This window comes from Sebastes fasciatus, chromosome 23, assembly GCF_043250625.1.
Source record: "Sebastes fasciatus isolate fSebFas1 chromosome 23, fSebFas1.pri, whole genome shotgun sequence".
Taxonomy (NCBI): Eukaryota; Metazoa; Chordata; class Actinopteri; order Perciformes; family Sebastidae; genus Sebastes; species Sebastes fasciatus.
The window spans coordinates 12580969-12597215 of record NC_133817.1 but is presented as its reverse complement, the minus strand read 5'-3'; the positions used below and the strand labels follow the sequence as shown (position 1 = coordinate 12597215).

At 39.4% G+C, this 16247-nt stretch overlaps 2 protein-coding genes across 2 annotated transcripts; both read left to right on the top strand.

The window, feature by feature from the left end:
• Positions 1 to 1346: 1346 nt before the first annotated feature.
• LOC141761788 (uncharacterized) lies at positions 1347 to 8120 on the top strand. Its single transcript, XM_074625404.1, has 9 exons — positions 1347 to 1506; positions 2671 to 2873; positions 2956 to 3048; positions 3126 to 3221; positions 3306 to 3416; positions 3496 to 3613; positions 4603 to 5362; positions 6089 to 6147; positions 6244 to 8120. Exons 1-9 carry the CDS (start codon positions 1473 to 1475, stop codon positions 7788 to 7790), a joined length of 3021 nt encoding a protein of 1006 aa, XP_074481505.1. The 5' UTR covers positions 1347 to 1472; the 3' UTR covers positions 7791 to 8120.
• Positions 8121 to 10980: 2860 nt separating this feature from the next.
• LOC141762125 (tetraspanin-7-like) lies at positions 10981 to 14312 on the top strand. Its single transcript, XM_074626042.1, has 2 exons — positions 10981 to 12909; positions 13020 to 14312. Exon 1 carries the CDS (start codon positions 11177 to 11179, stop codon positions 12263 to 12265), a length of 1089 nt encoding a protein of 362 aa, XP_074482143.1. The 5' UTR covers positions 10981 to 11176; the 3' UTR covers positions 12266 to 12909; positions 13020 to 14312.
• The last annotated feature ends 1935 nt before the right edge of the window (positions 14313 to 16247 follow it).

Here is a 16247-nt window from a genome sequence, read left to right as displayed (position 1 = left end):
GGACTGCGTGATTGCGTCGTGACGTCATGACGTTAGAATCTTTTATTTTGAAGTCCCACGTTCCTGTCTGTGGAAAATAACAACATCCGGTTATGTCTTGCCAGCTATGTTTGACAATTTCCTATTTTTATATGTATGAAATAACCGCATGGTAAAGCCTATTTTTTTATACTCCTTTGTAAATTAAGTACTTTACAAATGAAAAGAACTGAGTATTTTACATTATGACTTTATTCTCATAATATTACGACTTTTTTCTCGTAAAGTTATGACTTTATTTTCGTAATATTATGACTTTATTTTCGTAATATTACGACTTATTTTTCTTGTAATATTATGACTTTATTCTCGTAAACTTCTGACTTTATTCTCGTAATATTACGACTTTTTTCTTGTAATATTATGACTTTATTCTCATAATATTAAAAAAAATGTTCTCGTAATATGACTTTATTCTCATAATATTACGACTTTTTTCTCGTAAAGTTATGACTTTATTTTCGTAATATTATGACTTTATTTTCGTAATATTACGACTTATTTTTCTTGTAATATTCTGACTTTATTCTCATAATATTACGACTTTTTTCTTGTAATATTATGACTTTATTCTCATAATATTACAACTTTTTTTTCTCGTAATATTATGACTTTATTCTCATAATATTACAACTTTTTTTTCTCGTAATATTATGACTTTATTCTCGTAAACTTCTGACTTTATTCTCGTAATATTACGACTTTTTTCTTGTAATATTATGACTTTATTCTCATAATATTAAAACATTTTTCTCGTAATATTCTGACTTTATTCTCATAATATTACAATTTTTTTCTCGTAAAGTTATAACTTTATTTTCGTAATATTATGACTTTATTTTCGTAATATTACGACTTATTTTTCTCGTAATATTATGACTTTATTCTCATAATATTACAATTTTTTTCTCGTAAAGTTATGACTTTATTTTCGTAATATTATGACTTTATTTTTGTAATATTACGACTTACTTTTCTTGTAATATTCTGACTTTATTCTGTAAATCTCAGATGTTTTTTCCCCTCAATGTGGCCCTAATACTCCGTAGTACATTTGCTCTTTGGTCCTCACTGCATTAGACTTATATATTATATATTATCTACCTAGACTATAAACTGTGTAGACTATAAACTGTTTTTTTAATTTATTTTTTTGCCTAAAATGGCTCTTTTGACAGTAAAGGTTGCTGACCCCTGATCTAGGTGAACTGAATACAACTTAATGTTTAAAATGTTATAAATAAAAGCTTGCTTGTCTTATTACAGGTCACAGTCACAGCAGAGTTGTGAGACTTTTATTTTGAAAAGCGGAAGCGCAGGAGAAGAGTTGAGTAATGGGTGCTTGCGGGCTAACAGCGCATGTTAGCTGAAAACAACCAAACAAACACCATTTAACATCTATTTCTCAACGCTACAGGAGACATATTGCACTAATGGAGGTTATTATGTCAATAGAGAAAATAAACGGTACGTATATTAATGATTTTCTCCCTCTGTAGTTTAAAACAGGCTATGTTTATGTTTATGTGAGTCAGACAGCTAGCGGGACCCGTCTAACTACTGGAGTCATCACAGTGAGGAGCTGTCAGACTGGTGCTACTGCATTAGAAATTAACTGGTTATAGTCAGATCCTAAATATTAACATCAAGAAATACAGTTAATTGTTCAGATACCTAAAGTACAGCTACAGATACTATCAGGTTGCAAGTTTAAAACTCACATTAAATATGTTTATCCAGCAATTATACTGGTTCATCTGCTTATGGCAGGTTTTCAAGGGATAGTTAATATATATACAATAAAATATAGATTTATTTGTTTTTTCATTCATTTAGCAAATTATAACCTTATTAATTTTATTTATTTATTCATTATTATTATTTGTATTATTATTTTTCTTCTATTTTTATATATATGTATGTATATGTATGTATATGTGTGTATATGTATGTGTGTGTGTATGTATGTAGGTGTGTTTGTGTGTGTATGTATGTATGTGTATATATATGTATGTGTATATGTGTGTATGTTTGTATGTATATATATATGTATGTATGTGTATGTATGTATGTATATATGTATATATATATGTATGTGTATACGTTTGTATGTATGTATGTATATATATATGTATGTGTATACGTTTGTATGTATGTATGTATATATGTATATATATATATATATATGTATGTATATTTGCCATTTTTACATCTCTTCTTCTTCTTCTTCTTATTCTTCTTCTTATTCTTATTCTTATTATTATTTCATGACTTATTTGTGGATACTCTCCCTGTGTTGTATTCTCTACAATTTGAATGTTATGTATCCATGATTGAGAATCAGTTAGGTCCTTTGTGGCCAGCTGTGGCTGTATGTGTGTATGTTGTTGTCAGGTATGATTGATTGATGTTGTTCAGAAAAACAAAAAATAATTTTCCCTGTATAGTGACTGTTCTATTGATTATTGACAATTAATAAAAAGACCTTTTTAAAGAAAGAGCAAATTATAGCCTTTTAAAAGTTTAATTTAAATTCATGTTGATGAGTTTGTTTGCAAGTGCTCCATTTAATATACAGCTCATTGATTCCCTCTACAGACCATCTCTCACATTACACCTTTATGTTTTCAGAGCCAAGCCTCCCTCTGTCATCTCTCCGCCTCCTGGTGCCCCCACTGCAGCTCCTGTCTGCTGCCATGTGGCAGCTGGCGAAGCAGAAAGATGTGATGAATTATGAGAAGCTCCAGGAGTTTGTGTTCATGGTTACTGAGGCAGTCCCTGGACTGATCAACCACAGACAGAGAGCCCAGCTCATCCTGGGTCTAAGAGCAAGGGTGAGCACAAGTTGTGTGTTGTATCGTATTATTTTCTTTCTTTTTTTAATGATTTTGCAGTAACAATTTGTTGATATTTCAGTTGATTCTGGAGCTTTGCAAAGGCTCGGCTCGGGGTTCTGTCGATTGTCAAGCGATCCAGAGCCATTTGGATCGACTACCAATAACCTCAGATGTAAGTACAACGAAGGAATACATTTTTTATAACAAATAATGATCATTCTTAAGTGACATGAATCCTATCTGTGGCAGTACAGGGACGCAGAGGTGAAAACAACAGAATCCACTTTCATTGCACTTGTTCAGAGCCTGCTGAAAGACGCAGTTGAGAGAGCGTATTTCTTCCAGGTCAGACAGATTTATATAATTTCTTAGTCTGAGAATACTCTTAAGAAGTCCTATAGTGAATTGACATTTAATTATGTCTCACAGGAAGTGTTCCCAGTGGAATATGGGCCACAATACGATGCTGCTCTGCACGTCTTATTGTGGGAGCTGCTCTCAAAACTGGAAAAGCTGCTTCCAGTACCAGACTTAAAACAGGTCAGTCTGTCCATCCAGATGTCTCAGGTTGTTTTTCTTCTGCAAACCATGTGCCATTTACCACAAACTGTGATTACAGACTGCAGCCTGGCTCGGCTCTGCTCCATCTCTGTTGAAGGAATGTGTTCAGTCCTCACCTGAAGAGCTGAGCTTAATCTTCGAGCACTACAGAAGTTCAGGACTACTGAAAATGCCATGTGAGTAGAGCTGAGATGATGTTGTTGCAGTCAATTTAAGTCAGTTATCAGGCAAAAATGCTTCTGAAACGTAAGGATTTGCTGCTTTTCTTTTTGTTATATCAGTCAGATGGAGTAAAAAAAAACTGATTTTCAGTTGTACGACCAAAAAATGGGTCTTAAAATTCCAAGATCAATCTTAGCATCCATATCTTTTCTCAGTGAATATGTGTTAACTTGCACAGAATGTTTTGTGTGCACTTGTTATTCATTTTATAGTTTTATATATACACGCTATTTTGACCCATAATACTATAATAGCGAAATGTGTTTACATGTGTGTTACATTTAGCTAATAATTGGCGCTTTTATATGCAAAAGAAAACACCATTGTTGCCCATCTGTGGAATAAAAAGAGATTCAAGTTCCCAGAATAAATTCTGAGAAGCATTTTTATATTTATGCAATACTGCTATTTATCTGATCAAATTAATTTAATTTGCCAACTTTGGGAGAGTAGGCAGAATATTTTGTTTAAGACCGAGCGGTAAAATATCCTGTAATTTTGTAATTGAATGAAATGTTTGACCACTGCAACTGTATTTTTGGTGTCTTGTTAAACCCATGAGGGTTGGGCACTTTGTGTGCATGACCCGAAAATGAAGAAATCGATCAATCTAACTCTTAATTTAATCAAATCTGGAAATCAGTACAAATATCCAGCTCTATAAATCATTGTAAGTTAAATATTTTGGGGTTTTAGACTGTTGGTCTGACCAAACGAATAATTTGAAGATGTCTGGGCTCTGAGAAACATAAACATGACAAGCATTTTTACTGTTTTCTGATGTTTTATTGACTAAATAAGTAGATGATTAATTGCTAAAAGTAATAACAAATAACGGTGATCTTTAGTTACAGCACTACCTGTAAGTACCTTAAGGTGTTACGGGAAAGTGCCTTAAAAGTACAGTTTTTCAACCAGTGACTCCCTGTTTTCTTTTTCTTAGATGGCCCTTCGTCCACCATTGGTAGCTGCATCATGTCTGCTTTATCAATTCCTCCTTCGCAAAAGACAAACATCTCTGTCGGACTGGAATCAATCCACAACTATGCTAACGTGCTGAACCCAGTTACTTTTGTCGGAACGGACCAGTACAGCGTCGTTGCCGTCTACACCGAAGTGGAAGTCGGAGCGTCTGAAGTAGATGAAGAAATGATCGAGTCAGCTGAAGTGCAAGTTCAAACTGATTTCTATGAAGAGGAGATAGTGGCTGCCGGCGGTGAGGAGGCGACCAGCTTGAGGGTAGAAGAAACAAGCGAAACTGTGGATGTCGCTAAAGCTCTGGAGACTCTGACCAAAACTTTTGCACTAAGGAAGGAGAGCCTTGGTCAGGATGTACTGACAGGAAAGAGTAACGATTCATCACTTAATGATGAGCTTGGGTCTGCAAATGCAACAGATGAAGGAAAAACACACGAGGGACATGAAACAAGTGACCAAACTGAGGAGAAAAGAGAAAATGTTGAAGAGGTGAATGAGGATTTCAGTTTGAACTCTTGCACAGACTTGAAGGATGACCATGAATCCTTTTCTGTCCATGAAGACATGACAGACGCCCCCAGTGAGGATCCAGTCTCTGAAACACAACAGTCTCCCAGTTCAGCTGCACAACGATCCACTTGTCTACAAGGGAAGACCTCGCCCAGTCGCCAGGAGACGTGTGAAATCCAGATGTCATCCAGAGAAAGTGGAGAAGAACCAAAAATGTACAAAAAATATTTATACTGTAATTTCTTTCCTCTTTTGAGATACTATTTTTATACATCAACATCACCTATTCGATCAGCTTTATTTATTTTTACACATTGTTATTAGCAGGGGATTTTACTTAACATAATAACAGTAACAAAAACAGTCTGGGAAATGCATCTATGATCGTATTTCTCATTATTCATGCCCTCCTGTTGGTGAATTAATTTGTTTTGCTGTTTTGAGTCTTGAATGATGTCAATTTTGATCATTTTTGCTTTGTTTTTGTGCTTTTTTTGGTCTCAAAATATGTGTCAGTTTTCCATTAAGCAGATTTCTTTAAAGGAATTAGTTGACATTTTGGGAAATTAATTAATTAGACGGGAAAAAATCAATACCACTCTCATGTCTGTATGCTAAATCTGAAGCTACAGCCAGCAGCCGGCTTCATATTTACCATACAGACAGGAGAACGGTGTCTTTCCATCTAACTCAGCAAGAAGGCAAATAAGTGTATTTCCCAAAATATCACACTACTACTTTAATATTTTTTTTTTACTTTCTAATGATGGGATTATAACCAAATCTATCGCTTCCTGTTACTGTTTCTTCAGATAAATTACCGGGAATTAATTTCCAAGTATTTGCTGCAGCACTTAACATACTATTTCCCAGAATGCAGTTATTTCCTGACATACAATTGTTCCCAAAAATATGATTGATGTACATTTTTATTTCACCAGGTGCAAAGCTGATGTATCAGTGGCCCCCTCTGTTATAGCCATCAAAGGAATCAACAAAGGTAATATTTTGATATGAAGACGAGAAACATCTTGGACCTTTTTAAAAAAGAATCCACTTATTTTACTCACAATTATGTCTGTTTTTTTATTTGCAGGTGATTCGGACGAGATGACATCCATCATCTTCACCTGCTCACAGTGTCCCTTCCACAGCTCAGAGGAAAACAGCCCTTCTCACTTCCACATGCAGAGTGTTCGCACTGAAGTATACAGGACTCTCTCAGGAGCCAAATATACGCCGTCGCCTTCCAGCACAGATGAAATATTTACATCCATTAAACTTTTCCCCAAAGGAAAAACAGAGGAGAGAAAAACAGAACAATCTGACGATCAAAGCGAAGTGGCTCAGTCCCAAAGCAGACAGAAAGCCCTCACGTGTGAAACGTGCGGAAAGACGTTCACCCGGTCGTCAGACGTGAGGAGACACCAGCTCACGCACACCGGAGAGAGACCGTTTCATTGCTCGCAGTGTGACCGAACCTTCCAGCACTCGTGGGATCTGGCCAAACACGAGAGCAAACACCACGGCGTGGCCATTTCTTTCTCCTGCGAGTTGTGCGGGAGCTCCTTCGCTAACCTCCGCGCACTGACCGTCCATCACAAGAAGTCTCACTCGCAGGACAGCCAGCTCCCCGAGATCTGCTCCATCTGCAGCCACAGCTTTTCCACTTCCTCCGAGCTGCTCGAGCACAGGAAGGCTCACGTCTCCGCCAAACGCTACATCTGCCGGCAGTGCGGCGAAGGCTTCGACTCCTTGCTCGCTCGCTCCCAGCACCGGCAGATGCACCAAGTGAAGAGTCAGTTTAAGTGTCCGCATTGTGACAAAACGTACACTCGGAGATCTGATGTAAAGAGGCATCTATCCACACACACTGGGGAGCGACCGTACCAGTGTAGCCAGTGCAGCAAACGCTTCTCGCTCCGCTTTATGTTCATGAAACACCTCCGTGTTCACACAGGGGAGCGGCCTTTCCAGTGCTCCCACTGCCCCAAGAGGTTCACGCTTGTGTCTGTGCTGGCCAGACACGAGAGGATGCACACCGGGGAGAAACCTTTCCTCTGCTCTCAGTGTGGGAAGGGCTTTTTATCGCAGGGAGAGCTCTCCAAACATCACAGGTCACACGTGGACGACAGGCCCTACTCCTGCCCTCAGTGTGAGAAACGTTTCAAGAGCAAGAAAACCCAGCAGGAACACATCGTCTCCCACACCGGCGCCCGCCCGTACCCCTGCACCTACTGCGGGAAGGGCTTCACCAAACCGTACGCACTGACCAGGCACAACCTCATCCACACAGGAGAGAGGCCGTTCCCCTGCGGACACTGCGAGAAGACGTTCCTCACCCTCAGCGAGGCTCAGCTGCACCAGCGTATTCACACGGGGGAGAGGCCGTACCACTGCGACGTCTGCGAGCTCAAGTTCAAGAGCTCGTCGGAGCTGGCGCGACACAAGCGGAGCCACTCGGGGTTGAAGCCGCTGAAGCCGTTCTGCGAGCAGTGCGTGAAAACGTTCCCGTCCAAGGCCAAGCTTAAGAAGCACATGGAGAAACACAGGGAGGAGGGAGAAACAGCAAAGTCTGTGGACTCTATACAGCCTGATGAAACAAATCAAGAAATTAATAATGGAGACAATCTCAGCGGTTAAATTAGTAGAATTGTGAAAATGTATGCTTGAGTTTGGATATTTATTTATCAAATTGAACAAGTTCTAATCAGGAGAGAAACATGTCTTGACTGTACCGACTTTATTATAAAGTGTGGACAAGGAGTGTTTGGTACCGTTGCATCCTTCAACCTTTGAGTAAATTATTCTGACAGATCATTTTTGACATATCAGTGTTTTATACGTGCAGCTCTCCTCTCTCTTCTCCACTTTGCTTTCAAGTTTGCAACACGGAAGTTACAATGATGTTTGTTTGAAATGGAAGTCACAGGTGAACAAAATTGTTCATTAAATAATTTTTTTTTCATTCCATACACTGTCTGTTTGATTTTCTGTATACTATGTTATTGTGTGTCCGTGGGGTGCATAGATTCAGTTTCAGATTTAAATCACAGTAACTAATTTAATAAAAAAAAAGAGGTGAAAATCAATATTATTATCAAGCCCAATTTACAACTCCAAGTAGTTCTTAAGTTTCCTGGTTTTATTGGCTGTATAATGGAGAACACATGGATATTGTAAAAATAAAAACGTATGATCTACACTAGACAGGGCACTGGTGGTAAGCCATAAAACTGAAGCCTGTATAATATCCAATGCCATGCAATAAAACTTAGCTTTATGAAGTGTATAATGTTCTGTTGTTGCTGACGACATTGTTTCTGAAGTGTTTGTAGTGCATTATATTTTAGGTCAATGGTTCTCAACCTGAGGTCACGCCCCACCAATGGGTCACTGAATGATTAACAAGGATAGAAAACCACCAAAATACAGTTATGCTGCACAGAATTTTATTTTTCTAATCTTCAATTCTTTTTTTTCCCCCCTCTAGCACCACCATGAGGTTGACAGTTTTGCTTTTGCATGAAAAGTCTCAACAGCAACTGAATGGATTGCCATGATTTGGTGCAGACATTCATGTCAGTACTCCTCAGGATGAACTGTAATAACGCTCCCTCCAGCACCATCATCAGGTAAAACTTTTAATTTGCACAATACTTTGGTTTATGTCTATAGATACCTGTAGACTCCGTCTTGTTTTTATCACTTCAGGCCTGTAAAAAATTATAAAACATGACAAATTAAGAAGGAATAATTACTCTTTGGTGGAGCTGCTTACAACATTTTAACATAATGTCACCTGTAACAAGGGGTTGCAAGTAGACATGGCTTTGTTTCATGGGTCACAAGCCAGAAAAGGTTGGGGAACTCTGCTTTAAGGTGTTCCCTAGATGTTGATTTTATTGTGTCTGTTTCAAAAGGGCAACCCTGCAGCCACCAAAACAAAGGAGTGGTTTCCCCACACCTCTTCTCCGCCCGGCTGTATTTTCAAGGAGCTGCCTTTGAAATCTCATCCTGCATGTGTCAGGTGATGTATTCCCTTCATTTCTGCCCCAGAGTGCACATAAAACCCGGCGAGCCGATGGTTATAAAGCAAAGATTAATTATAAACATCATAAACATAACCTCATTTCCTCTACACCTTCGACTGTCTGGTAAAAATCCCTCTGTCTTCACCCTAGCTCGCTCTTCACTCAGGCTACTGAGTGGAGAACAGGCTCCTTTAATCTGCCTGTGTAGCCTGGCAAACACTTAAGAAATCCATACAGCTGTTGTGGCCGGTCACACCTCATTTTTGTGATTTTTTTAAATCCAGTATATGTTGTAAGGCTGTATGTACAGTATGTATACAGTATGAGACTATTGCAGTTCTGCACACCCTTCCTCTTCCCCAGGCAGTCTATCTGAGTTCCCCCCTCTCTGTCTCCATGTCACTATCATGCCAGTCCTTATAAAAAGAGCCATATGAATGAGTTTAATTAACTGAGAGGCTTTAATTAGCTCTGATATGAGGGGGAGGGTTGATGGGAGGGAAGCCGATGCCGAGCAGGAATCACCAGCATTAAACTGGCTGCATCATTTAACAGGGGACCAACAAAGAGCAGTCTAAAGGGGGTGGAGGAAAATCTATTTTTAGCATTGTATATGTTTCTAAATTTATTTTAAATTAGTGACAAAAAGAGCATTGCTACAAGACAATCCACAATATAGTAACTAGAGTTGATGTATGAATTGAAGTCCATATCTTGGGTCATGATTCCACTTCACATTTTATTTGAGTGATACCACAGTGATTAAAAAACTGTTTTTGAAGGGCCAAAATTCACTAATTTATGCTTTCTTGCTTCTTTGTAAGTTGCCTGCACTGCAGTATTGCTATTAATAATTAAAGACTTTTCATAAAATGCTTCACAAAAGAACAAAAGAGCATGCTAATTTGTGTAATGCAGTTTTGCATTGAGCATTTAGTGTGCAGTCAAGATTTTAGACTACATAATTTAGGGTTTGCATGTCTTAATATAGTAATAAAAAAGGTCCATAATTTAATTTTTTTTTTTTTATAAATGGTAAATTGATAGTTAATTAATAGTTCTTTTACCGTTAACAAATAAATTATATTTAATAATGTTTACTAATTATTAATAATACTATAATTTATGTTATTTTACCATTAGTTTGTATAATATAAATAATTATTATAAATTATATATTTATATATAACATTAACATTACCTTATGATTACATTAGTACACTATCTATTGACAGTTTATTGTTGCACACATAACACATACGATTAAATCTACTATATTAAGTATTTGTTAATAATTACCAAATGATTTGTAGACTTTTAAGAAATCGTATGTAATGTACAGTAATTGACTTTTAAATAGACGTCACACATAAAACGTCGTTGACTGACATTGTTGGGCTACTAGCTTGTATTTTCATTTGTCACTATAAAAGTTAAACATGAGGAAAGTTTTTACATATTACAAAGAAACACACACACACACACACACATACACAAACACACACTGTATAGACAATAGTTGAGATTTCCACAGTTTATTAATTCCCCAAATGGATCATAGTAAAACTCAAAGGGATGTCTCCTCCACACCGAGAGAGGGTGTGCATGGGAGGATTTCAGGTCCTTCCCACTGCAATCACCTCTCGCCTTGACCAGAGCGAGGTGCAGCAGTGAGCAGCCAGATGTCTGAATGTGACCATCAGCGGAGGAATTTGAAGAGCCGGTGACCATGCAGGTGGAAAGAACGCCCGAAATAAACGAATAAATACGGTGGAGACAAGGAGGCTGCGGATGCAGATAACGGCACGACGCGAACACCCATCGGTCTGATTTACAGTCCAGTCGGCGTTGGTGGTGTTGATGGCGGATTAATGAGCAGTCATAAAGAAGTCGGGGGATTGTGTGTTGCAGGAGAACAAGAGTGATAGAGGAAGGAAGAGAGAGGAAGGTGTTTAAGAGAGAGAGTGGGGGTACATAAAACCGGAGCCGGTGATCATGAGCTCTGCATTGCCTTACGACTCGCTGTCCGCTCGGCCGAGTCCCAGCAGACAAGCTCTGGACTGGGAACGCCAGCAGCTGGCTGTGCGACGACTTTCCTCTCCGCGGGGTCTCGACCTGCTCACTCCACCGCCTCTTCCTCGTCGACCCTCGGCGATCCCCGGCTACCTGCTGTCACCCTACCAAGAGCAGGAAGAGCAGCTGCACGAGCAGCAGCAGCGACTATCCTTGTCCGTGTGCTCAGAGGCCTCCCTGGCGCCCCCTGCACCTCCACCTGTGGGCGCTGCCCCACCCTGCTGCCGCCCAGTGGGAGTCATGCACCTGCTGCGCCTGGGTCTCCTGGCCTTCAGCTGCCTCTTCTGGGCAGCCGGCTTGGCCATCTTCACCCTGGGTGTGTGGGCGCAGATTTCACTGGCAGACTACATGCTGCTGTCTGCCAATCGCTACCCCAACGCTCCGATCATCCTTCTGGCCACAGGTGCAGCCGTCACCGCCTGGGGCTTCCTGGGTTGTCTAGGGGTGGCGGCAAACCTGCCCAGCGTGCTCAGGGCTTACGGGTTCTTTCAACTTGCCGCACTCATAGCTGGTTTGGCGGCTGGACTCTCAGGTCTCTTCTATCGCGAAGACATTGCCGGAGGATTTCGCAGCGGCTTACAGCGTGCGGTGGCCGGCTACACCGAGGATGAAGGCCGTGCCGATGCGTTAGACAGCCTGCAGAGGGCCCTGGAGTGTTGTGGAGCTGAGGGTTGGCGTGACTGGCTCGCTTCGGACTGGGCTATCCAACATATGACCTTCCTTCCCAACGAGAACGGCACTTCGGTATCCCTTCCGGACAGCTGCTGCGCGAGGCGAAAGGGCTGCAGGAATCGACCTCTTCTGTCGGATGATCTTGAAGGAGTAGCAGCTGCAGGAATCCATCCACACGGCTGCTTCCGCAAAGTCTTCAGTTTGGTCAACGACAACGTCTTCCACATTGCCGCCACTGTGTTGGGATTGGCATTCACCCAGATCGGAGGCATCGCCCTGGCTTGTCTGCTGGCCAACAAACTGGCACCAAGACAACATCGACGTGTAGTAGCACATTAATGGTCTGTTTTAAAAAATAGGCAACCTACACCAAGGATTGACCAATTTGTAGATAGTTAGGATTGGGAATGAACTATGCCCTTAAAGAGTAATAGAGTTGCAAAGTGTTGGGAGTCCACGTATACAGGTTTCTGAGATTAAAGGTCTTGTTCATTTTCTGCATAGACAAGGTGATCGGCATTTGGAGGTCTTCCATGGCTTGGATGGGCATGAAAACTTCATCCACACAAAATCAGCAACTGCTTTATGAAATATATGGTTCTTTGACTTTGCCTGTGTGCAAAACATTAAGAGAGAAATCAGCTACAACTCCTGTTGAGCATTTTGGTAAGAAACATTACAGAGCTTTACATTTTGTTTTGCAGACTTGGCTCACAGCAAGCTGAAGCTAAAGTTGACAGTTTGTAGAAATATGATTGTGATAATTACGCAAATAATCAAAACTGATCGTCGTAACATAAACCTATAGTAATGTTTGAATTATCCAAAAGACTCCTTTGTTTCTATGTTGAGCAACATAAAAAAAAAAGAAATACTTAAGGAACCAGCAACTCCTTACACTTTGCAACTCTTTTACACTTGTTTGCCTGGTTTTCTCTCATGCACAATTTATGAAAAGCTTCTTTGATTTAGTACGGGTGGGAGTTGTGCCCATTTGATACCTGCAAAGGGGAAGTCTGACATCTCAAATTAGGTTGGGACCAGATTGGGCAGCAGACTGTAAATCTCAAAAAGTAGATGACAGTACAATGAGACTTTGCTCTCTGATTTTGTTTCAGAAATATTTAATTATCAGCATGGATTAATATGCTTCATTATATAGAATGTAAAAACATTATTTAGGGTATTTAGGGTAATTACACGGCTTTGTTGAATACTCAGTTCTGATTGGTCAATTACAGCGTTCTATGGTCTGTTATTTCTTTATAGCAGACCGTTGCTATGTATAACAGACCGTTGCTATGGGCACAGTTCTTATCTCGGACTCTAGCGGACCATTTTTTGTGTCAAATTATTGATTTCTTAAGTAAGTAGCCGTGTAATAAGCGGGATAATGTACAGCTAGTGGGGCATTGTTGTGAAATAAACCCCATCAGGGCAATGCAAGACCCTTCCCTTCCTCCCTGCATCGCCCTGTCTGGGTTTCTTTCACAACAATGACCTGCTCGCTGTAGCCTACATTATCCCTTACTTAAACTACTCTCCTTTTGGTTGACACTGGGATTTAGTACATCTCACCCCCGAATGCACAGGAATGTTCACCAGCAGTTTTCCACTTCGTCTGGCTGCGTTCAACAGATGTTCGCATCTGCATCATTTAGTTCTTCCATCACAAAGACTACACTGTGCTAGAATGGTGCTTTTTTAAAAAGAGCTTATTCAAATATTGCTGTGATATTTTGTGCTGTTCACATCTGACCGGCTGTAATGTTGAGGTGTTTAGGTAAGACACTTTAAAATAGTTCCTTCCATATGTCTCAGTGTTGCTAGAGTTTGTATATTCTGAAGCACAAAATAGTTTTAAATCACTGAATATTGTGAAAACATCACCCATGTTGGCATGACCCAGATGCTGTGCAACCACACCTACTACTAGCATGAAACTTGCTCTTATTCAACATCAAACTCAAGTTGACAATAAATAGCTCAACATGTTTGGGAAATATCTTGATTTGCTTTCTAGCCGAGAGCTAGATGAGATGATACCACTCTCGTAACTATGACGCTAATGCAGCAGCGAGCCTGGCTACTTGATACACTACATTTTATTCAATCTCTACAAGAAATGAAGTGCTAAATAAACAACATATAACATGTTAATTAGTGAGTTTTAGAGGTGTTGGTAGGTGGATTCTGTTACCTGTTGGTATTTTCAGGACAATTGCCGTACAGATGTCGTAACCACGAGAACAAATAGGCGTAAAATATGTAAAACACATATCTAAACGACTATTTGACATGACTTTTCTTGTAAAGAAAGCTGACGTATAGCTATGATGCGTGGAAGGAGTTATGTGTCTATAAGTCCATCAGTCTGACAATTTTTGTAATACTACTATAAAAATAATTACAAGTTCATCAACACCAAGCATGGTTGGCTGGAAAGAGGTCATGTGACCAGAGATGCGTAAACACAGACGTAGGATCCATATTTTAATATCAGGAAATTAATCAAATTAAGACAGAACAGACTAAAACCAAACTCTAATTATAAGAATCACAAAATTGTCAGATTTTGGTGTTTCTCAGGCAGCATACTGAATTATAAATTCAGCTAATAAAAAAGATATTGTCAAGATATGTGTGATTATGTAGCTATAGGCCTGTTAATATTTTTGTATTATTGTGTTTTTAGATTCCAGAGGTGAACTTTAAGTGAACAAAATGTCAATCTTATGAAAGTGGTATCAATCTTCTCATCTAAATCAAATAAGTACATTTCCCAAAATGTCGAGCTATTCCTTAGATGAATGTGAAAGTGTGTTTTTTCTCTCATATGAACTTGTGATTCATATGAGATTGTTTTAAGATTACTATATGCACCGAGACGATACAAGTCCATTTGCCTTCGTTGCAGTCTCCACCTCATTCATCCCACCTCTCCTATTCAGGATAGGCCTTTTTATTGCTGTTGTAATTGTAATGTATGATAGGCCTATATATATACTGTATGTGTATGATGTATTCTAATAATTACCGACATGCATGACTGAACTGTAAACTATATCTGACAAACAATAAACAGAAAATCTTTGCCTCGTTACATGATATGATATTGATTGGACACTGGGAATGGGAACGTCAAGGTCTGCTGCCCTTGAATATTTTAATGATCATGTAATGATATGTTGATGTAAACAACATACAGGAGAGCATTGGTAAAGGCAAATATGAAATATGTAATGTAGCCTATAATAAACATCTTGTGAAATCTGGAAAAAAAAGAGCATTTTGGGGGGTTTTTTTAGAGCTTTTTCCTCAATAAGTGAAGATTATATCGCTCATCCTGACAGGTGGCAGGTTCAAAGCTGCTGTCTGCATTTTAAAGACCTTTTGAAACAGCTCTAGGTTTTTTTATTTTATGAGAGAAGCCATGCTGGAAGTGTGCCAGAGTTGTAAACTCTCAGCGCTGGGGGAGTAGTCGATCCTCCGGCCGGTAATTCTGAATTATAGCTAAACTGAACGACGTCTCATTTCTACCACCTGAGACGCCGGTGATTAGATCTGCCCTTGAAAGGGAGACAACAGACACAGACGCACTAGTGAGCGTGACGCAACACAACAGTGTGACCTTAGCCATTATTGATTACTTTATGGAGCAGAAAATCATGATCGTCTGCTCAAATTGGGCAATATGAAGCTCACAATTAATCACAAAGATTACCTTAAAACCAACATATATCTACATTTCGAGACTGAGAGGCTGTGGGCTGTGGCGTCTGAACAATGACTACCATTTTCATGACCTAATTATGGTATTGATTAGCCTACATTGGGCTCTAACAAGGCTTGCGGATGCTTTTCTGTCTGATTACACTGTCCTTGTTTAACCTATTTTTGCCAGAGGTTGCTACAGCCCCACCAGCAGTTTCATCACACTAATAAGAGGAGCTCTGAGAGCAACACCTTCAGTCAGGGAAACCACAAGGGGCATTTGAAAACTGTTTGGGGTTTTGGCGCTTTAATGTGCACTATTTATGGCTTCTATTCTACCAAAACAAATGTTCAGTGGAAGGGACACAAAATAGCTGCAGAGTGGTGCAAATATATGGTCATTATCAGGTCTCCAAAAGACGAAGAGCAGTATATAATCACTTAAATGGGAATATTAAAGGTTTTTACATGGATACAAACCTACATTACAACCTTGAAAACACACTTTATTTATGAAAATCATAGTTCTCTAATTATGATGATTGATTTTAAAGACCTTAAATATGTAATTAATCCTTTAATATGTATTAAAACTTTTCAGATTTTG